General features: G+C 45.0%; 1 protein-coding gene across 3 annotated transcripts in view; it reads left to right on the top strand.

Annotated features, from left to right (window-relative positions):
• Window positions 1-7,208: 7,208 nt before the first annotated feature.
• The window catches only part of man1a2 (mannosidase, alpha, class 1A, member 2), a 61,570-nt gene continuing 46,615 nt past the window's right edge, over window positions 7,209-22,163 (top strand). The window contains exons 1-2 of one of the 3 annotated variants that reach the window (XM_068572214.1): window positions 7,209-7,634; window positions 9,413-9,967. In XM_068572214.1, coding sequence (XP_068428315.1) covers window positions 9,654-9,967 — 314 coding nt within the window. In that variant the 5' untranslated portion in view covers window positions 7,209-7,634; window positions 9,413-9,653. The remainder of the gene's footprint in view (window positions 7,635-9,412; window positions 9,968-22,163) is intronic. The other 2 variants (XM_068572213.1, XM_068572215.1) reach the window with 2 other exon arrangements.

Genomic DNA, 22,163 nt, shown 5'->3' on the forward strand with positions numbered 1-22,163 from the left:
GTCAAAGCGTGCTCATGAAAGATCAATAAACAAAGAAAACAGCAGTGGGCCCAGGATCGATCCCTGTGGGACACCTGTGGAGGGCAGCTGACGGGTCGTCCTGCACTTGCACACGCTGGGATCTGCTGAGCGGATATCATTCAGCCCATTGAAGTGTACCAGAAGAAGCATTGCAGCTGGGTAACCTGGACATGATTGACAGCTCCAACAGCGCCCCCTTTGTCCAATAGAAATAAGTTCAATCATCGTCTCTGAGGACGAATTTATGGAAGCCCATTTCTGACACACAAAAAAAGGACCAAAAAAAAATAAATTTAAGAAAAAAAATATATATATGTATAGGACCAAAAAAAAAGGACAAAAAAATTAGGACAAAAAAAAAATTGGGACTGTAATTTTTCCATTTGTAGTCAGTAGTCAAGTTTTCATTTCTCTCCTGGAATAAAACTGGACACTTTGTTTTTCTTTGCCTTTTTTCAAGTCAACAAAAAAAAGGCAACAAAAAAAAAAATTGTCCTAATTTTTTTTTTTTTGGGGTCCTAATTTTTTTTTGGTCCTAAATTTATTTAATTTTTTTCTTTGGTCCTGATTTTTATTTTATTTTTTGGTCCTCTTTTTTTATGTGTGTGGCTGAAATGGGCTTCCATACAGATTGCATTGAGTTTAGTGCAAGATAACTTTCATCTCACTGTCAGATGAGGAGCTCAGCTCCTTGTGATGGAGTATTGTAGAGGTGCTGTTGGTACTTTCTCTAAAGTAAAGACTCTGAGTACTTCATCCACACACAGAAAGGCTTTAAAAACACTAGCGTGTTGTGTCTTCAGGCTGTGTGTTCACATGCTGGGCTGTGATCACCAGACTGCAGTTCCTTCAGGTTGAACACTGCAACCTGATTACAGACATGGAGGTTAGGCCACAGCCGTGACAGTAATGTACTTACGGCCTCTAACTGGATCCTAACCAGCTGCACTGACACACGCCGGAGTTGGTAAAAGCCAATGAAGCCTGTTTGTTTTGGAGCGGCTGTCTCTGAGTTCACTCTGTGGAGCAAAATGAATCCACATCCAGCTTTTAAGAAGATTACAGCTGCGTGAAGTCGACGGAGATGCTTTGTATGCAACAGGAAAGGCCTTCTAGGACATTGTCACACAGCTGCTGAGCAACGAAGAGCAATCCTTCAAACACAGCGTCAGAGGCAACCTTCACCTTGGCTGTGAGTTCTGATTGGGACATTTCACTTTGACATCAATGTTGTGGAGATGTCTGGAGACAAAACAAAGACACTTATTAACACGATGAAAACTGTGGAACCAGTTTTGTCTCCAGACCTCTTTCCCCCCCCCAAAAATCACTTTTAAAAGATATTTTGATCGTAACTCAGTGTCAGTGTGGAGCACGATCCTAACACTGAACACTTTGAGGACATGAACAGTTGCACTTTCAGTTTGTCTGCAAAGGAGAACAACTGTGTTTGTTGTGTTTATTGCGTTTTGCTGAGCAGTGAAACGTGAAGACAATCTGCATTTAATTGTGCGACCCTGTTGAAGGATGAAAATGTGATCCCCTCATGACAACAGTTCAGGAGTCGATGCTTTGGATCCCAACAAAACGCAAAGTAAACTCTGTGACTGGCTTCAAACAAAGAGCCAGCAAACAAACAGTCCGGCAGGTAAAACCACATCTAGTGTCATTTTCCGCCAGCGCGCTTCCTTCACCTCTGTTGCTTCCTTAAAGACGACGTGGAGGTGACGTCACGGGCTCAGGGCGTGTCCAATGGATGTGAATCGTTTTCCGATACAGCGTTGTGATGGATGGCACCGGCTCGCGGGCCAAAACAGCAACGAGAAGAACACAATGATGCAACGAGAGGAGCCGTGCGGCAGCAGTGATGATCTACACGGATCAATACGCCGCAGATCAGAGGCGGGAGGGAGGACGTGTGCAGCTGATGCATCCCCTCAGGTCCGTTTCACCTGCCTCTCTGCACGATGACGTTGTATTTCAGGGCGGAGGTGGAGATGCAAAGCCACTTCAGGGCGTCTCGACTACACACTTTGTACTAGAGGAGTTTTATTGCATCAGGACAAAACTACTCTCAGAGACGACTAAACTGCACCAGACGTACAGAAGTGTCTTCTGTTTGTACACAAAGATGCACAGGACATCTAGCGTCGCTACATTTCAGTTAAAGGTCCTCTTCTTCACAAAGAACCCGTTAAATCTTCCTCGTGTGTTCTTGTGGTGGTGAACGGTTGATATTGAGATGCAGAGCGGCGTCTGGAGGAAACGAGCCGGCCGCAGTGAAACTAATCAGTGTGAAATTAAATTATAATCAGAGGAATCTTACGGCGCTAATCAACGAGATCTGGAGCCAAACTCAATAACTGTTCGCTGACCGTTTACAGGACCGACGGCCACACCTGACAAGAAGACTCATCAATTACAAATTGCACAAAGGCGTTGGAGAAGAGAATAACTTTCTCTCTTCCATCGACATTTTACAGCCACACACTCACCTGGTTCGCTAAATGATATTCTATATTACGAGTTCTTTTCATCCATTAGACACAGTGAAAATGTAAAATGATGAATTTAAAGCAGCATGCAGGAGGCCAACGTTGCACCAAACAACAAACATACAACTTCAACACAATACTTCACTTCAAAGCATGAAGAAAAAGTCGCTTTGTGTGACTTGAATCTGGTTTACCGGTTTAAAATGGGGACCCTCCATGCTTCAGCGTCACTCTGTGAGGTACGTATCCGCACGCTGATGCATAGCGGAGACGTGGACATGAGCTCTGTTTATCTACCCAGCATGCCGCGCTGCCCGGCGTCGACTCCCCACGATGGCGGCGTCTTGGCGTCGCGCCATTAACTGGAAAGTCGAAAATCAACAGCGCGGTGCAGAAAACCCTTTCTCAGCACTCTGCACAGTTATCTCCGCCGGAGCGTGGGATTGACACTTCACACACACACACACACACACACACACACACACACACACACACACACACACACACACACACACACACACACACATTTCCCTTCATGGACGTGCATACAAATGCCGCTCGTCCACCAGAGCGAGAGGTTGCCGTTTGACCTTGCCGGTTGACCTTGACCCCTAGCGCTCTGACAGACGGGTCACAAGGCTAAAGTGTGTGTTTTTTGTTTCACACACCCTCCTTCTCTGCAACTTGGAAACTGTCAGTCTTTTAGTGTCTGCTCAGCTCTTTGTGTGTGTGTGTGTGTGTGTGTGTGTGTGTGTGTGTGTGGGTGTGTGTGTGTGTGTGTGTCTCCTCGCGTCCACGAGGACTTCACGGCGATTACGACACCGCACGCTGTGTGTCACACCGCCGCTAATTCACTCGCTGAGAGGCCGCGCCCGTAAATCACACGCGTCCCCAGCGGTCCTGTGGTCGTTGCCGCAGAGACGAGGCTGCAGCCGGCGGCAGCTCAAGGACCGGCTGATGGACTCTCGCACACTCAGCACAAAAAAACAAAAAAAAAAGACCAGAACACTGCGATCGTCTTCATGGTTGAACTCTGAGCGCGGATGGATTAGCTGTCAGGGAAAAAGCTCACTTTGGGACGCGAGCTGACGGCGACCCGGTGAGGACTAATGTAGGCCGACCCGAGAGCTAGCATCGCTAACGTCGCACAATGAGAGTCAGGGTGACTTTAAGGTCAGAAGGAAGATAGGTAACGTGACGAGGTAACGCAGCAAGGAAACGTGACATATAACGCAACAAGGTAGCGCAACAAGGTAGAGCAACAAGGTAGCGCAACAAGGTAGCGCAACAAGGTAACGCAGCAAGGTAGCGCAACAAGGTAATGCAACAAGATAGCACAACAAGATAGCGCAACAAGGTAGCGCAACAAGGTAACGCAACAAGGTAACGCAACAAGGTAACGCAACAAGGTAATGCAACAAGATAGCACAACAAGATAGCGCAACAAGGTAACGCAACAAAGCATAACAATAACAAAGTTAGGGCAACAAATGTAACAGCGACAACGTAGCGCAACAATGTAGCAAGGTGTGTAAATGAGTGTAGACTCAACATTCTCCGCGGGGACATGAACAGCAGCCTCCTGGGTGAAAGTCCTGCTAGCTTGACCTCTGTGTGACTTTCTCTCTCTCTCTAGAGCCGTTGGTACATCATGGCAGGCATCTTGAGGTTTCAGTGTCTTCCTCAAGGAAAGTTCAACATACTCACAGGAAGTTGATGGGAAGGTCTTTACTTTCAGGTATTTGGTTATAACTCAAACCCGCTGACCTGGACGTCAGAGGATCGCCAACGTTTATATGAATCCTCCTCTGGAGACCTGGTTCGAACGTGTCCAGAGTTCTGAACAGAAAATCCCTGCGATCCTTCCAGCTCACCAGAGCGGTGGACTGAACCACGATGCATGACCGGCTTACTGAGAATACCAAATCTCCTTTTTCAGAAACAGTGCCCAAGCGCTTCTGAACGATCACAAGAAGAACTTTCCACCAACGAACCAGTCCCTTTAAAGAAATGTTAAAGACCATCACAGTGGCGCTCCAGCAGGACACTTCCCAGCGCCTGCAGACCTCCTCATGCCTCCAGGCCTCCACATCGGTGGAACATGCTCTTCTGTTTGAATGGTGGCTTCTGTGTTTACGTGGCTTTGTTCAGGCGGAGCGAGAGCCTGAAGTTTGGTGCTCCCGCGGTTCACCTTTTGTCTTTGAGAGTTTGCCGTCCCGCCACAGGAGAAGCCAGCCATTGAGCAGCGGAGGGAGAAGTGTCGTCACGGAGGCTTCTGACAAATTACACCCGTCACTTGCGGCGGAAAGCCGAAGGAGCTTTTTGGCCCGGGAGTTTGTTCTTGGCCGGGGCGAAGGAGGGGGAACGCCGCTCAGGGCAAAGTGACACCTGTCTCAATGTTGAGCGGCGTCCTCTCTGAGAGACAGAGAAGACGGAGTACTCGTTGTCAGCGCCAAGAAAATATAAAATGACTCTGCATACATCAGAGGACTGATATATGATAAACTGTGTCCTTCTGGGCAACACAGCTCAGGCTGCGTTTGATAAAGGAGAGTGCCTTCCTTCACATTTTTCAATTTTGAGCAGCAGCCATGTATGATATATAAATATATATATATGGAGGAGCTGCCGCTGCTGCACAAAGCTACCAAAACACGACAAAGACATCAGCTGAACGTCTCTCTCCGATGTCTCCCTTTAAGTTGATCTGGTTGTTGTAATATTTTTGCTTTAGGATTACACAAACGCAGGCCATTTAACATCGTAGCGCAACATCGTAGCACAACAAGGTCGCTCAACAAGGTAACGTTTTTCAACCTGGATCCTGTTGTCCAAGTTTTTTTGTATCAAAAGTTACTTTAATTAGTCAGGAAAGAACTGCTCTCTGCTAAATAAATAACTTTGCAACCTTAAAACATCGCGTTTTATGTTACGTCCTCTTCCTTTTGCTTTTCTGGACGTGGCTCTTACAAATGAAATGACTTGACAAAATAACTGTAGAACTAAAAGAGGTGATTTAACGTTGTGTTGGACAACTCACAAAATTCAAATTTAAAAGAGACATTTTGACTTTTTGTCTTTTGCTTTAAGCTCTGAAAACACTTCGTTCCACATCTCCCAGAATGCAATTTGACAATATATTTTCATTACAGCCTGATAAATCATTCAAACTCCAGTTGTAACACAGACTTTTCTGTTGATAACCAAACACAATGATGTCATCGGGGATATCGCTCACGACGGACAAAGATCCTCAAGAGCCACAGAAGACACTATTTAACCGCAGACTAGGCCGAGGAGTGACACGCAGCACATAAACTATCTGCTGTTTGTGATAACTGTGCTTTTAAACACGGCTGGTTTATATAAGTAGTTGTTTACTCAAGTACACAGAAATCTGTCATCTATCGAGGTTTCCTGAGATTAAATTCTAGATAAACAACTCAGACGGTGTTTCACCGCTAATGGCATCTCAGAGATATTAAACATGAACCACAGTCTTTTGCCTGAAACTCTTTCCGTCGCGGCCTGCGTGGTGAAGTAGGTCGTCTTCAGAGCTCAGAGGACAGCAGAGAGAAGCAGCAGACATCTTGTACTCAGTTGTTCTATAAAACATCTATGAACGTGCAAGAGGCCAGTGCCGGGAAACACTTATTAGTCTTACGAGGACAACAAAGACTCTTTGTCTTTATTTTAATGCGCTCCTGTTTTGCTGCCGAATGTGAGCCTCATCAGACAAAATTAACTCGCTAGAACCTGTTATTATTTGGGAGCTTTTCCTTGAATTTGTAGATAATCATGTTTATTGATCAATTGTTTACACTAGTTTGTTTTTATTCATGCACAACATTTCAGAGGTCAGTGGTTCTAGTGCAGTAAAGTCAAGTGTTCTAGTATTTTAACTGCATAAGTGAACAGGATAACAATATTAGAGCAATGCACATCAACAATGATCAATTAATATAATACATATTCTTGTATTACTGGCAGGGATCACTACGCTGCAGCCTTTTATTATTGCTTTTACTTTCAGTACTTTTTCTATTTCTGCTTAAATTGAATTCTGAATGCAGAACTTTTGAATGCAGAAAATTGTGAATTCTGAATGCAGAAAATTGTGACACTATAGCTCAGCACACTGTTGTGTGTCACTATTTTGAGAATATTTACAAACAAAACAATCTGTGGATTAACGGAGAAAACAATCAGCGGATTAATCCAGAAGGAAAATGACCATTATGACGTTTACAGCTCAAACAACAACTGTAAAATATAGCGTTGCATGAGTAATGATAATGTGATGCTTGATGTGATTTTTCTTTTATCACTTTAAATACATCTTTATTTATTATCTTTACATACTTTTACTTTCGTAACAGGTTCAATGCAGGGCTTTTTTTTCTTGCAAAAGAGTATTTTTTTTTTACTGTGTTAGCCTATTAGTACTTAATCAAGGGACGTGAATACTAGGGAGTGGTGACTAATTCCAGCTAATTAAGTAAAATAACACATCGAACAGCTGGCTTTCACTATCATATTATGTTTTTTTTTTATTGAAAATTAAATTGTAAACGCTGTTAACCCTTCGTCAAGTTGGGGCTGTGACATTTATAACGTTGCCTTATTTTTCTTTTTCTTTTTCTTTTGTCAACGGAAATTGTCCGACGGTCCCTTACTCGGGCTGGAGGAGTTGACGCTGGATCCCCCGAGCAGCGGCAGCAGCGGTCCGCCAGTCCGCCGCTGCAGTCCGACAGAGCGGCCAGTCATCAACATCCTCCCCGCCCCCTCCTCGTCCTCCACCTCCTCCGCCTCCCTCTCCTCCTTCTTCAACGTCCGCCGGTTGCTGCTGTAACGTTATGTGGCTCGCGAGCTACGACGGTTGAGGGGAGAAAAAAAAAAACCAAACGGTTCCCCCGTTACACCGGAGCAGGCTTTTTTTGATTTTTTATAACGGTCTTTTTGGAAATCCCCACCCCTATTGTGGACATGAGGACGCCCGCTACAGCGACTTCTTCCAACCGGGAGGACCGGGAATCTTGACCGGGATCAATTCCTCTCCCACCGGGCGAATGAGAAAAGGTGGTGATGCAGCTCGGAAGGACCAACGTCTGTCAGTTGGTAACCAGCTAGCTAGCTTAGCTCGGAACCTAGCTAAAATAGCTAGCGCTTATATACATATTTATATATATCATTGCAGCTTAGTCTTTCCCAGTCACACGTTAGCTCAAACATCCGCGATGTCTCGGAATATTATTATTTTTTGACCACGTTTATTTAATTTATTTTTGGGCCGACGTTAGCCGGAGAAGTTAGCCGCTCGTTAGCACGTCGTGTCGGCTAATCACCTCACACAAGACGGGCTCTGTGAAGATGAACTTAGTATTCTGTGCGGAGACATCGTAGCTCCGCACAGACCCGTTGGAATAAATAACTATATATATATATATATATATATATATATATATATATATATATATATATATATATATATATATATATATATAAATGTATGTTGCCATTAGCTGGCTCGACCCCCTTCCTCTCTCCGCTTTAATAGGACCGCTTATACTGGCGTTTAAAGAGGCTGTTTCCATCCATATTTGCACTTAGAGCAGTAGCCGGTGTTACGGTTTAACTGGCGACCCCGTTAAACCGTTAAACCGGGCGACTTTCAGCCGAATGCGTCCGTTGTTGTCGTAGTTACGACAGCTGAAAAATGGAAAAGCGAACACGGAGATAGCCCTCGTGAATGCCGCATTGTTTAATTTGTATTATGATGTACATGAGAGGTTTTGACGCTGTATTGAAGCATTAAAAACAATACGGCATTCATGAGGACAGCTACGTGTTCTCGTTCCTATTTGTTTCTGTAGTATTGACGTCAACAACGGACGCGGTCGGCTGCAAGTCTCCAGTTAACGAGGTCTCCTTTTAAACCGTTACACCGTCTTCTTCGTTTTCTTTTTTTGTGTTGCATATGTGGTCACGTGGGAGGGGGCTCTTCCCCTCACCCCACAATACAGCCCCTTGGGTATTTGCTGTAAGGATTTAAGGTAGTTGAGATGCAATCCAGCACAAAATAACGTTACGTGCCTGCAAAGTGTGCTTGGCTTGCATGTCCTGCCCCTCTCAAGCAAAAAATTAAATAAAGAAAGAAAAGAAAGGAGGAGGGGGTCGCCACACAACTGTGAATTGTCATTCTGGTCGACTCCGCTGGATTCGAGGAGGATTTGCGATGTTTGCTTCTTCGCCTCTGTCATCATTTTTTGATTTGCTCATCACGCTCCATGTTACCGACTGCAGGCTGCGATCAGCTGGCTTCAGCCTGGTTGCAGGTGTGTTAGCTTGAGCAAGGGGAGGGGGATGGGATGTTAGGCGGCGATGGTTACATAGACATTGCATATTGTCTCCTGATACCTTAAGCCTCTGGAGAATATGTTCCTCGCTAAAGGATTAACGGTTTCGTGTGAGAGAGAGAGATTCTGAGGTATTTATTTTTGACATGGCATGAGATTAAATTCACCGAAGCATGCAAGAGGATTGTTTATGACTCTTGATATGTGACCCGTTCTAGATTTGTCACCACGTGTTCCATCGTAATTTCAGTGCCGTTAGGCTGTCGGGTGTTGGGCGAGAGGATCCCGGTGGTTTATGAGGGACAATGTTGGGGGGGGGAGGAATGACGACGTAAGGAAAAGCACATGAAGACTATCCTGTTCCATCCTGACAGACTCCTGACGGCGTGGAGGAAAGAGGGTTAAACGAAGGGAAGGGGAGGGAAAAGATCATGTTTTTCTAAAACAGGCGCCACCTTATTGATGGCTGTCTGTGACTTCATTGTAATTCGCCATATCGGCATTGGATGCTAACTCTTTGTTCCGTTTTCTCCCCCACAGAATCATCATGACCGATTTCCCACCGCCCAGTCGCTCATTCGCTCATGGACCTCGGCCCCTTTTGGTTTCTGGACTTACCGCCGCAGGGATGAGATAATAACGTGGACCAGCTCGTGCATGCCGCTACAACAACACCTGTAGCACCTGTAAACCCACCCTAACCCGCCCCCTCCCGCTCCTCCACCCTAACCCCCCCTCCCTCCCCTTTCCCACACCCAAGTTCAAGTGAAACGGTCGAAACATGACGACTCCGGCTCTCCTGCCGCTGTCGGGCCGCAGGATACCCACGCTGTCGCCGGGCGCATCCTCTTTCCCGCACCACAGGGCGACGCTGAGGCTCTCCGAGAAGTTCATCCTCCTCCTCATCCTCAGTGCCTTCATCACCTTGTGCTTCGGGGCCTTCTTCTTCCTCCCGGACAACTCCAAGCACAAGCGCTTCGACCTGGGCCTGGAGGACGTGCTCATCCCTCATATCGACTCGCCCAAAGAGGGGAAGCACGCGTCCGGACAGGTGGTCATACACGGACAGGGAGGACACGACGAGCACAGACACAGGTAAGGGCCGAGTGGGTTAAAAACATTTTTTTTATCATCTTGTATGTGACGTGTGCTCTGTGGCGTCTTAAAGGGATTATAGTTTTTTCTTATGACGGATTAAGAGGAGAAACATTTTTGATTTCTAGGTTTATTTTTGGTTCTTTGCATAAGTTACATTGCACTCAGACGTTTTCTCTCGGCCGTGAAGGCACGTGCGCTGACGTCACTTCTCCAGCAGCCGGTTGTGTGCAGAGCGCTGGCTGCAGCTGTGAATACCTCCACCTTTTGTGTCGGTGTCGGCTGTAATCGTTAACGATACGTCTTCATCACCTCGGCCGCAGTGTTCTCCTCGTGCCTCTCGGGCAGAAGGGGTTGAAGCTCCACGAGCCAGAAACTGGCGACTGTGGCCTGCTGCTTTTGCATTAGTTGGTTGTTTTCCCCGCCTCCGTGGCCGGGAGCCAGTCGTCGCTTTGAGGCTCCTCTCCTTCTCCTAAATCAAATTAATATTTGGTTACATGGCTAAGTGTCTTGTGCTATTTGGGATCTGCTGTGCTAGACAAGTTTAACGCCCTGCTAGCAAATGTTATTCTCAACGGACTTGAGTTATCTTATAGTGTCATGTTTATATTTCAGAAAGTTTTTAATTACTTCCTGTAAGACATTAAATCAGCACCGGGGGCTATTTTATTATGTAAAAGCCACATCGCTTCAATTTGTTGAATCACCTATCAATAAGGAAACTTCATATTGGAGAATCAGTGTTAAGTGTTAAGTGAGAATCAGTGATAAGTGTTTCTGTTGAGAGTTCACATTTAGCACCAAAATACATTTTCTTCTGATTTATTTTGCATGTGAACATTCGGCTCAGTGTGTGTTCAGAGGTTATTTCTTTCTTATTACGTATTACGTCTTAAACGTATTACGTTTGATTTGGATGCATGTATGCAAGCCACACGGCACTTACGTTCGTATTATTTTTGCGATGACAAACGTCTTTCTCGCGGAAACAAAATGCACAAAATGCCAAACAGTAGGCAGAAGGCTTAATTCCACAGGAAAGGTCTCTTCCATGCTGCTAGCAGGTCATTAGCTGGGCACCGCTGAGGCTCGCCTCCTCGTCCCCCTGCGGTGCCGCTCGTTCTCCCATCCCGAAAAGCCTTCGAGAACTCTGGATTCTGCTTCAAATGACGTGATTATATTTCAGTCCAGCGACTGGGAAGGAGCAGACGTGGCCTCCAGTGGGCTGCGAGTCACAGGAGTATCCTCCTGTATGAAGGTGGGGTGGCTGAAGATGTGCGTGCTCGTCCACAGGTTGCAGGTCACAGCAACAATGGAAGGCGGGAGCATTGGGAGCAAAATGTCACCGGGCTTGGTCTGTTGTCAGTGAACCCCGGCAGGATCTTTCTAAGTGAGCCATCTTGGTTCCTGCCTGAAGCGTTTCTATTTGTGCACATGATGAATTTTTAGCTTTTGGCTTGGAGGGGTTTCTCAGGTGGGCAGCAACACAAGGAAAAATGTATTTCTTCCTTGTTTTAATAGGCCCATTTTAAGCTTCGGGATCTACTTTATGCATTTTTAATTTGCAGGTTGCAGCTGAAGCTAATTCATGTCATGCAATTCAATTCATTGGAAACACACAAATATACCTCTTTACAAATATTATAGTGCAGTTAAGTTTTTAGGAATGCAACGTGCATATCTCTGTACACGTCTGTTTTAAGAGTCATGATTTGTGGGATAAAAGAAGAAGCCACGATCACAATAATTCAAGGGTTTAAGGAGGTAGAATTAAACCTTTTGAGGTCTCTTGAAATTAGTTTTATGCAAATGGGATCCTAAAAGACTCCCTGTGCATTAACCTCACATAAGCAGTCTTATGTGTGTTTAGCTCCGGATGCCTCAGCTGTTGCTGTATTCCCCATTGGCTGTTGCAGGGCACCCGGGTTCAAACAGCCGCTGGGATATGAGGCATGCTAGCATCTGAAGAGACCCTGAGGAGTACCGGCCGGCTCGTAACGAGCTCACCTTTTACTTTGTTTGTCTTCAGAAAAGCCCACAGAATCAGTTCTCTGTTCACAGGTTCATCCTGGTAACGGTCTCATGGAACAGGTTATTATTCTAATTGACAGCTAATCCATCTATTTGAGTTAACTCTCAAGATCTTGGCAATAGTTGAGATTATTGTTAAAGGGTTTTTGAGCCGTTGGTTTTACCATCTTTTCATGGTATGAGTGGTTGTTTTTAACAAAGATTCAAGGTGGAAGTTGTGTGAACCAGTTGCATGTACGTATGAGATTATTGAGACAGCTCGGATATCACCGTTCTGTTTTTCAGCCTCTCCTGTCGAGCTTCTTCAATCAGTCGTGTTCACCACCAAGGAAACATCTTCTCTGACATTGTTTTCACGGCAGCGCGACATATTTGTCTTGGTCTGGTCCGTACTGCTGTAAAGATCTCAGAAGATGCTCTCTATGAGTGTATGTCCTGTGTGCAGCAGACTAGCTGTGTGGTAAACTGGTTTTACCGGACTCTTTTGGGGCCGACAACCTCGCTAGCCTTTAAATATTTAACCTAGATAATATAGAAAGCTGTCTCAAAATACATGTGTTGATTCCTGAGAATGCTTCTATGTCTTGACCCCAATATTTCAAACCTAATATCTAGTAAACAACATTCTCTATTTGGGTCAATACAGACGGGTAAATATAAATATCAGCTCTTGCAAAAGAAGTATAGGTTCCCCAGTAGCTTTCAGTGTCACTTAAAAGTTTCTTTCTGTTTCTTTGGGGAGGTTTTTGAGATCTAATGAAACAAAGTTTGATGTTATTGGACTTGCACATTTGGTATAAACTCCATTTACTCGGGATACTCCTCAGACCTTCATGCCAACCATCCTCATTGAGAACACTTTTCTGCTTCATAAGAACTGCCATCAGGGTATTCCTGCACAGCAGGAGGGATCGAGGAGTACGGCAGAGGGCTCAGTGCCAGAAGTGATCCTCTGTGCAGAGATTATGGCTGCTGGCTGGCTCGCCCCTCATTGCCCCGAATCTCCTTGGTTTGAGATGGTGACAGAACCGTCCGCTCCAGAGACCTCACAGCCTCATTAAACCAAGCTGAAACTAATCTGCACGGCTCGGCAACACGAGGAGTAAGTGGAAGACGGGGAAAGTATTCACGCAGCTTGATGTGCATCACCAGATTGCGACACGGCAACCCGGAAACAATGTAGCCGTAACGCTTCCTCAGACTGGAACACGAGGAGCGTCCATTGTTGCAGCGTAACCGGTTCACGGGCCAGATCACAATCGCAAAATCTATTTGGCAAACTGTTAGAGATTAGATGCGTGTAGAATAGCTATTACACACCTGTTGCTTTGTGTATTATTTACCTCTCCACATGTCACAAGAAATGTCACGTTTTATCTGTTAGGTCGTAGCTAGATGCTTAAATGTCACCAGTTGTGTGAATGGATTAGTAAAAATGGTTTGCATTCGGATGCAGTCATGGACAGCGATACCACGGCTATGATAAGGATATGGAGCCAGCATCCCATAGTGGAGCCTTCACAAGGTGAAGGGAAGTGAAACTCCTGCTGGTTGGCTGTCCAGCGTCCTAGAAACGACTTGAGTGGAACGCTCCGTCGAGCTCAACGTCACCGCGATGCCGTTAATGATTTGAGCCCTGGCTTTTTGTTTGGTTAGACTGGAGCGATGAAGAGGAAGCCAGGAGCGGTGCTCTTCATCTGAGAGCGGTGCAGAGGGACATTTCAGTAGCAGCATAGCTTCAGGCGGTGGCAATAATAGTAATAAACAACGCTTATCTTACTTTGCCCGCAGCTGAGACGATTAGCTGATTTTAAATGAGTAGTTGCTTGACAGAAAAATAAACTTGAACAAAAAAGAAAAAAAAAAACATAATTCTCCGGCTTCTTCTGAATGCGATGATTTGCTGCCTTTCTCTGTTTAACGTCGTCGTACATTAAACATCTGTGGACTTTAGGACTAAAAAGCTATTTGCAGACGTCACCTTGGGCTGTGAGGAACTGCGGAGACTTTTTTTAATGGAGCAAAAAGATTAATGGGAAAAGTAATTATCCGATTAATTGTTCGTTGTGGCCCCACATTTGACACATCGCGAGTCTACATTATGATTAAATTCACAACGATTCCAACCGAATCCTCTTCCGCTGCTGTTGTCCTGATGCATCCTGTGTGAAGCTTTGTTTCTGGTCCTCTGACAACAGCTACCTATCCAACGAACACGTCTGAATTGTTATTCTGTCCAGGTTTGTAAATTACAACACGAGCGTTCACGCTGGGCTCTTGCCAAAGTGCTCACTAGGTTCGACAGGCTCGCCATCTGCCACCAAAATTAATCACAATTTGGCTGTTTGGTCGGGCTTCCTGGTGAGCCAGTCGGCGCTGCTGCGTACTCCTGAGGAAAAACATAAAGAGTGGGTGCTTGTTTTCTTCCACGAGCACGAGGAAATAATTTGCCTCCTGGTCCAGTAAATCTCACATCAATGTCACTAGTTGTGTGAGCGGCTCTTCAAGTGAACTCCAGTATGAACCACTCACGCGAGATGTAATAATGGCCAATGCGGCGCCTTCTCTTTCTGAAATATAAGAGACTGTCGCTTCTGAAGGTGTAAAAAATCGACAAAAAACTACTTTTACCATCTGTCCTAAAGGCTTTCAATCTTCCCATGCCTAAAAAAGAAAACCCTTTTGTAGAAAGGTGTCACTCTGTCTTCACCCCTCACATCACATGACACCCATCTCTTAGCTACTGGCAAGAAAGCGTCTGTTGGAAGGCCGGGCCTCGCGCTATTAGATGAGCAATTTGAGGAAACTGGCTTTGAGCCCTGTGACATGTCATACTGGAATAGAAGATAAGAGTTTTTTTTACTTTTTTCTTTTTTCCATAAAAGTTGACGGCACTTTTCACTTCAGTAGACAATGTGACATTACTGCCAGTGAGCCTCATTGAGAGCGAGACGAGTGGAACCACGGCTGACGGCGTTCAGAGCCGTTACATTAATGCGCCTCTGCGGCTTCACGCCGTCCTTGTTAGCGGCACACAAAGTGGAATCGCACAACATCTGCAGCGCTCTCGCGTCGGTATTACACGGGCTCAGTCCTCTGCCGTTTTTAATGTGTGGTGCACTGTGGTGTGTTGGCTTGTTGTTGTTTTTGTGTGACCGTGATGGGAAGTGAGTTATGGTCGCTCCCAACGCAGCTAAAAAGGTGGAGGGAAAATGTACGAGCGCAACCTTTCCACACCACGACGGAGCTCAGTGCTGTGACCGCGAGTAACCCGGTGTTGCCCTGCCAGTTATTGTTAGCGCGGCGCGGCCGTAGCTTTTCTGATACGGACCATAAATCAGCATCAAAGGCCCCCCCTCTCTCCCCCACAGATTGTATTTAAAGCCCAGGCCGACATCAAAGCGCTTATTTATCATATTTAGTGTGATCTCGGATATCATTTCTGTGTCTCCGCGCTTCGTTCGCCTGTCGGCTGCAAAGTAAATCTAGGTTGAGCTGTGTTTGTGTCGCGTGTGTGTGTGTGTGTGTGTGTGTGTGTGTGTGTGTGTGTGTGTGTGTGTGTGTGTGTGTGTGTGTGTGTGTGTGTGTGTGTGTGTGTTTATCTCTCCGTGTGCTAATAAAGGAGCGCCGAGTTGTGTGTGCAACACACACACACACACACACACACACACACACACACACACACACACACACACACACACACACACACGCGCACACACAGTCACTCTAACGCAAACATCAAGGGGGCTGGGGATCGGTGCAGAGGGTTCGCGGAATACCGGTTTACCCTCAACTCATTGACAATAGCAGTGGTTAAAGTCACCTTTGGGGTTTCCATACGGACCTAAAAGCCTCTCCCGAGCTGACAAACCGGCATGTCAGAGGCTTTTAGGTCTGTATGGAAACCCAAAAGTGACTTTAAACACTGCTATTGTCAATGGGTCGAGGGTAAATTAGTCCAACACTTTGTTCCACTGTCTTTTATTCTGAAAGTCAAAAGGCACCTTGCGAAATCTCCCCCCAAAAAAGGATTCAACCCCTCCCGCCCCACCGCTGGCCTTAACACACCATGTTGACCCACATGATGCTGAACATGCTGCCAGGTCTGATTGCTACTTTAACTCCACACACACACGCTCACTTTGCTGTCCATGAAATAAATACATATTCTTCTCACTTGGCTGGTAAATTATAAACAGCATTGTCCATGTTGTGCGGTTTCACCTGCCAGCTGGAAGTGTGGAGGTGTAGAGCCGTAGAGACGCTCCAAATAGTGTCTGGTTGCTTTCCCAAGTGGCTGGCAGGGACTTCTGCATGTCCCAGCTGCGACATCGTGTAGTTTGTCGATCCTCTTTCTGGTGTTTCCTGCGTTGTTGTGTGTGAGGCTGACTCCATCTCTCAGTAGCAGGGTTCACTGTAGTAGCTTCTGGCTCGTGGCCAGCGTGTTGATTTCCAATATCTCGAACTCGCCCCACAAATTTTCACTTGTTAAGAGCCCAAGAGATGTGAATTATGCGAGTGATGTCTCATTTTCCCGACTCCTGTCTTCAGATATGACCGTCTGAGCGGATCCTCTCGGTGCATTAGAAGTGATATTACAAAACCTGGCCGCTGAGTTTATAACCGAAAGCATCATGTGTACCTTTTTAAAGAGTCATTTAAAAAGAAGAAAACAAATCATTACTCCCCCCATAGCCTCTTCTCTAATCTGGTAAGAACCAGACCCAATTTACCACAATAGATCTCACGACATGCAGAATAACGTATCAATAAAATTGAATCTCTCAGATCCGTGTTCATAGTAATTTCACCAAGACTCGTCCTAATTAATTGATCTGTTGTCGGGAGATTTCATCTGGTTGGTATTAGAGCGAGCAGCCGGCAGAGTGAGGACTCCATCCAGCGTAATCTCCTCATTAACACTGCTGCTCTTTTTCATTTTTTAATTCTTTTTTTTGTCAGATCCGTTCTCCATGCGTCTCATTTCCTGTCTTTCTGTCTCGTGTTTTGTTCCCATCTTTTCTCATGGGATGACAATGTTGTTCTCTCCGCTGTAGCACACAACTTTAACTGCTCGTGTGTGTGTGTTTAGAGGAGATAAGGGTGCGTGACACGTTGTGTCTACTCGTGCTGACGCTGCGCTCTGGCTGCGCTCCCGTGCAGGTTTTCATTCGTTCTGCGTTTCCGAGCCACAGGAAACCGTTTGTGTCGTCGTCGGCCCGTGTTCATGAAGCGAAACAGGAGGAACGAGTCCGTTAACCTCTGCATGAGGGTTCTGCTCAAACAAAAGCCTGCAAACATCTTAATTCTTCATGACGCACGGTTTCGCACCTCAACGCTGACTCTTAGTCCTGGTATACTTCATCAGATATCACCATAAAAGATGTTTACATCTGCATTTTGTTTGTTTTCAACCCAAACTTTGTTTACATTCACACATTTAGATTAATGGATCTATACTTTATTTATCCCCTGGGGAAATTAGTTTAGTTCATGTACATTTTACTGCATCGCATTTGCAAATCTGTATAGAAACATTTGATACTTTTTTATTTTTTATTACATTCACTTGAGGTGGTTTTTTTTTTTTTTTGTCTCAAAAGAGTAGAAACTCTTCTGCTGATTTTAAGTTCTGGTCACATGACCGATCAGCTGGCTCCGCTGTCGTCCCACATCGGCGTCTCCTGACGGCGTGAAACGATGTCAGCTGACACGACGGAACAAATACAACCCGTCTGAAACATTCCTGAGGACCTCGCTCCATTTCCCTCTTGAGGACGGTCACATGACCGAGGCGACTCACTTTGTTTCTGGCTCGCGACTTCTACTTCTTCTACTTCTTCTACTTCATTTGCTTTCAGTCCAGCTGATGGAAAAAGCTCCTAACTTGCGACCATTCAAATGTTCGCTTGATGGAAACATTGCTGCTGTTTCCTTTATTTTAACCGTGTGATAATGCAGACCGTGCTATTATTATAGCCACTTTACACACTGATACCTTTTGGAAGTTTGACTTTTAGTTGTAAGGAAAAGGAAAAAGGGCCGTGGGTATCATTTTGGAATGTATTTTAGGTGAAAAAGCTGTGCTATAGTGTACTTTTCTAACTGCAGCTATTATCCAGAGTGATACAATACGTCTGTTAACCTTGTTTGAGGACGGAGCGGCTGAGCGACGAGCTGTTCAAACACAAAACCAAAGCACGACTGTAAAAAAGCAAAATGGAGCCTTTGTCACTTTGGCAAGAAAACAAGCGTCCGTCATCTGGAGGTTACAAATACATTATCCCTGATCTATATTAATGAAAGTCCACATTTGGATTAATCAAACAGCAGCACAGATGGTATTTATCAGCGTTTCAGATGACATTGATGTTGTCGTGTTAATCCTCATTTGGCTTAATTCTCTTCTCTCTGAAATTACACAAATTATACACCAATTGAGCCCCGTTTATGAACAACAGAACAATAATCAGACTACAATAATCCATGATGTGTAATGACGTGCTTTCTCATTTTTAAAACGTATATTTGTTTTGTGCGTTGACAAACCTGTCGATCTGATTTGTGTTTTTTGTATTTATAAATGCGTCATAAAGAGCATGTTTTTAAATAGATTGTGAAATACAAATGAAAATGTATTACATCAATTCTATTACTTTGAGTTAGATTTACACTAGTGTTCAAACGTTTGGGGTCGCACAGACACATTTTCAGTTTCTTTGTAAGTTCTGTCATGATATATCCTTCACTTGAAAGTTCTCTTTTTAATAAACCCACAAATGTGATGCTCCAGATCCTCAACTAGCTCAAAGGAAGGCCAGTTTTATAGTTTCTCACCAGCAGCACTGTTTTTAGCTGTGTGACATCACTGCACAAGGGGTTTCAAGGGTAGTCTTCTAAGGCGATGATCAAACACAATGTACCATCAGAACACTGGAGTGATGCTGCTGGAAATGGGCCTCCATACACCGATAGAGATATTTCATTAAAAACCACCTGGAATAGTCTTTTACCACTTTAAAAATGTAGAGAGTGTATTTCAGTTTAATTTAATGTTATCTTCATTGAAAAATAAGGACATTTCTAATTGACAACAAACTTTTGAACGTTAGTGTACAAGCAGAGCCTGCATGTTATTTAGCTGCATGTTACATTTAGAGAAATAATGATGCAGAAAGTGACGAGGCCGCAGCGAGCAGGAAAAGGTCAGCGCCGCCTCGTTACACCTCCATCAGCACGCCGCTTCTGATGCTGCGCGTGGCAGTTTGTTATCCGTGGACAGTCACAAGGTCGCGTCGTATTCACCGCACACCGTGGAGGAGATCACATGTCCGTCTGCTTTAAAGGAGAAAAGTCAAAAGGCCAAATGTCACAACAGGATACAAGATACTGCAAAACAGACACACGATATTTATACACAACAAAACTACTCTGTGGAATCCCAAAGAGAATACACAATGAGAATGATTGTGTTCTTACACTATCTGTAATATTAAATCAGAAGTATTCAGCTACTTTAGAAGTAGCAATACCTTGATGTAAAAATACATTCGTACTAGTCTTACCAAAAGTAAAAATACTGTATGAATTGATTTATTTTATCATAGACGCATTAAGACATATATTTGCTGTTTAATGGGAAACAAATACACCTTCTTACATGCCATAAATATAAAGTAAAACCTAGCCTCAAGAAGGTTGATAGCACATTTTATTTGTTCTAAAATAATTTTCAAACGAAAAAGCACCTTTTACTTTACCAAGATAATCTCTCATTTTAACGCAGTATGCACCTTTTAGGATTATTTCTGGTGCTAATGATCTTTTTACCACTCAGACAGACCCTTTAAGTCTTACTCCAGTACTGTGTATTTATTTCATGTTGAATGACGAGCCGTGGTTTATTCCCCTCGATCGAGTTGAAGCACTCTGTAAACACCCACAGCGCCGCAGAGCGTAAATGTTAATGCAGACGCAGCAGTCATTCAGTCCATAACGTGGCATCTTCTCCCCCCAAAAAAGCAAGAACAAGAACGTTTTAGCGACTAAAAATAACCGATAGCGTGTGACTTGCACGACCCGCATCGAGACGGAGGACAGTGATGCAGTTTAGCTGTATTTAATAAGATGCTTATCCAGAAATGAGCTTTAACAGAGATGACTGGTGGCTAATGAAAACCACAGTGTGGCTCAAGGAGGAAAGTAAGAGCTTTGGCTGGTTTCAGTCATTCAGTTGGTTTGTGTTTGAATCGAATCGGAGCGAACAGAAAATGCAGAAGTAGTTTTCTAAATTACAAACGGGTTAAATCAACGGGTTAAATGTATGTGTGGAGCGAACGTGTCCGCTCCCAACATCTCATCCGATGTCTTCACGCCGCTGTGCGGGCGGTCACGGAGGAAGACGGACCCCCGAATTCTGACGGTAATTACCGAAGATTTTGCAAAGCCGGATGGAGGAAGACGTAATGAATCGCTGCTCCTGGGAAATTACTTTTTTATGAGTCGCCACTAGTGGAGAGGAAGGGAACTGCATGGTCGTCATTGTGGCGTGGGATGTACTGTATGGAGGGAACAAAATCCAGATTAGTGATTGGTATTGAGCCCAAAGCCACCGTCCCCCAGGGGCCAATAAACCCTGCAGCTCCTGGGAGTCGATGCACTATTCTTGGCCACGGAAACACGAGTTCTAACCAAAAACCTGTTCTGCATTAGTAGAGAGACACTCGCTTGATGGCAGAGACAAAGATCCAAAGTGCCCAGGCCAGTCGGTGCTGAGAACTCAATAAAAGCCTCGCAATGAAAGAAAGATGATCACTGAGATCATTGATGAGAATGGAGTTTAGAGATTTTAGAGCTTCTAAGAAAGATAATATGTTTACATACAAAATAACTTCAGGAAATGCGTGAAGGCAAATGGATGAATGGAAACAAAGGAGTATGGGCAATTAAGTTATTTAGCATACATTTTTTCACCTTTTAAATTACCAAGCGTCATCTTTGGTGGCAGCCAAAGTGTGTCAAACAGACCAGTACAGCCCACTGGGAGTGTGCCTCTCCCAATCGCAATCTCCCTGAAGTGACAAGACCTCTTAAAGGCCAGAGAAAGAATAAAGAGGCTTTTGTTTGAATTGGCATCAGGATCCTCGGGGTACGTTTTTAATGAACGGGGGCAACAAGAATCGACCCCCAACGAGAAGAGACAAAGTCCAGGCGGTGATGAGCGAGTTGTGGAGCGGTGAAGCGAGCCAGAGCGGCTCTCGGGCCCTCTGGGACGACGTGACCGCGGTTAACCACGGAGCTCCTCGCCAAATCCCCGTCACTGTCAAATGCCGGAGCTGCAGCCTCGCTCCACAATGCCGCCCTGTCCGTCAAAGCCACGGGATCAAAGGGAGATCGCTCAACGGCAAATTAAAGAATCGGCCTTCAGGTTTCCGAGGCTTGAATATCAAATAAACTGAATTCCCAGGCAAGTTCAGCCCCCAATGCCTACCTTCTCCTCCCTCTTGTCCATAACCGGCGCCGCCACACAGGCCGCATTAGAGCCATGCGGGCCTGATGATGATGATGATGATGATGATGATAAACAATAAACCTTGTACCAGAGCTGGGACTTGCCGGCTGGTAGATTTGTGATTGGCCTGGAGACAGGAAACGGGATCTGTGTTATCTTGTGAGGATTCTTTCTCTTTTTGAGGCCAAGACTCGACCAATCTGTTTGGATCGACAGGAAGAGAGCTAGCATCAGTAGCAGCATCGCTAACAGCTAACATTCAGCTAGGTTGTGACGTGTTCAGGGAAAATGATTGTTGGGTGAATGTAAATTAAAACATGTCAATAGTTTTCACAGTAACAAAGTGACAAAATTTGCTCCTGCGTTGTTTTTTTGTCGCAGTGAAAATGTGAGCGTCTTCCAGGATGTTTGTCTCCACAGGTTTGGTGATTGAAGCTCTCAATCAGACTCTTTTCTGCATGTGGAAAACAACAAACTCATCCAGCCGGGAAGCAAGCAGCTGCTTATTAGTTTTAGGGTCGTCCTGCGCTCGCTGCAGGAGATGGACCCTGTGTGTTAGGATGAAAGCATTAGTCAGCCAGCTGGGAAGTGGGTCAGGAGGGCTGGAGGGGGTTCATGAGTACAGACCGTCAGGGCTCAGATGTGCACCTGAAA

This window comes from Clinocottus analis, unplaced genomic scaffold (assembly GCF_023055335.1).
Source record: "Clinocottus analis isolate CAN_PGR_092001 unplaced genomic scaffold, fCliAna1.0.p SCAF_12, whole genome shotgun sequence".
NCBI classification, from domain to species: Eukaryota; Metazoa; Chordata; class Actinopteri; order Perciformes; family Cottidae; genus Clinocottus; species Clinocottus analis.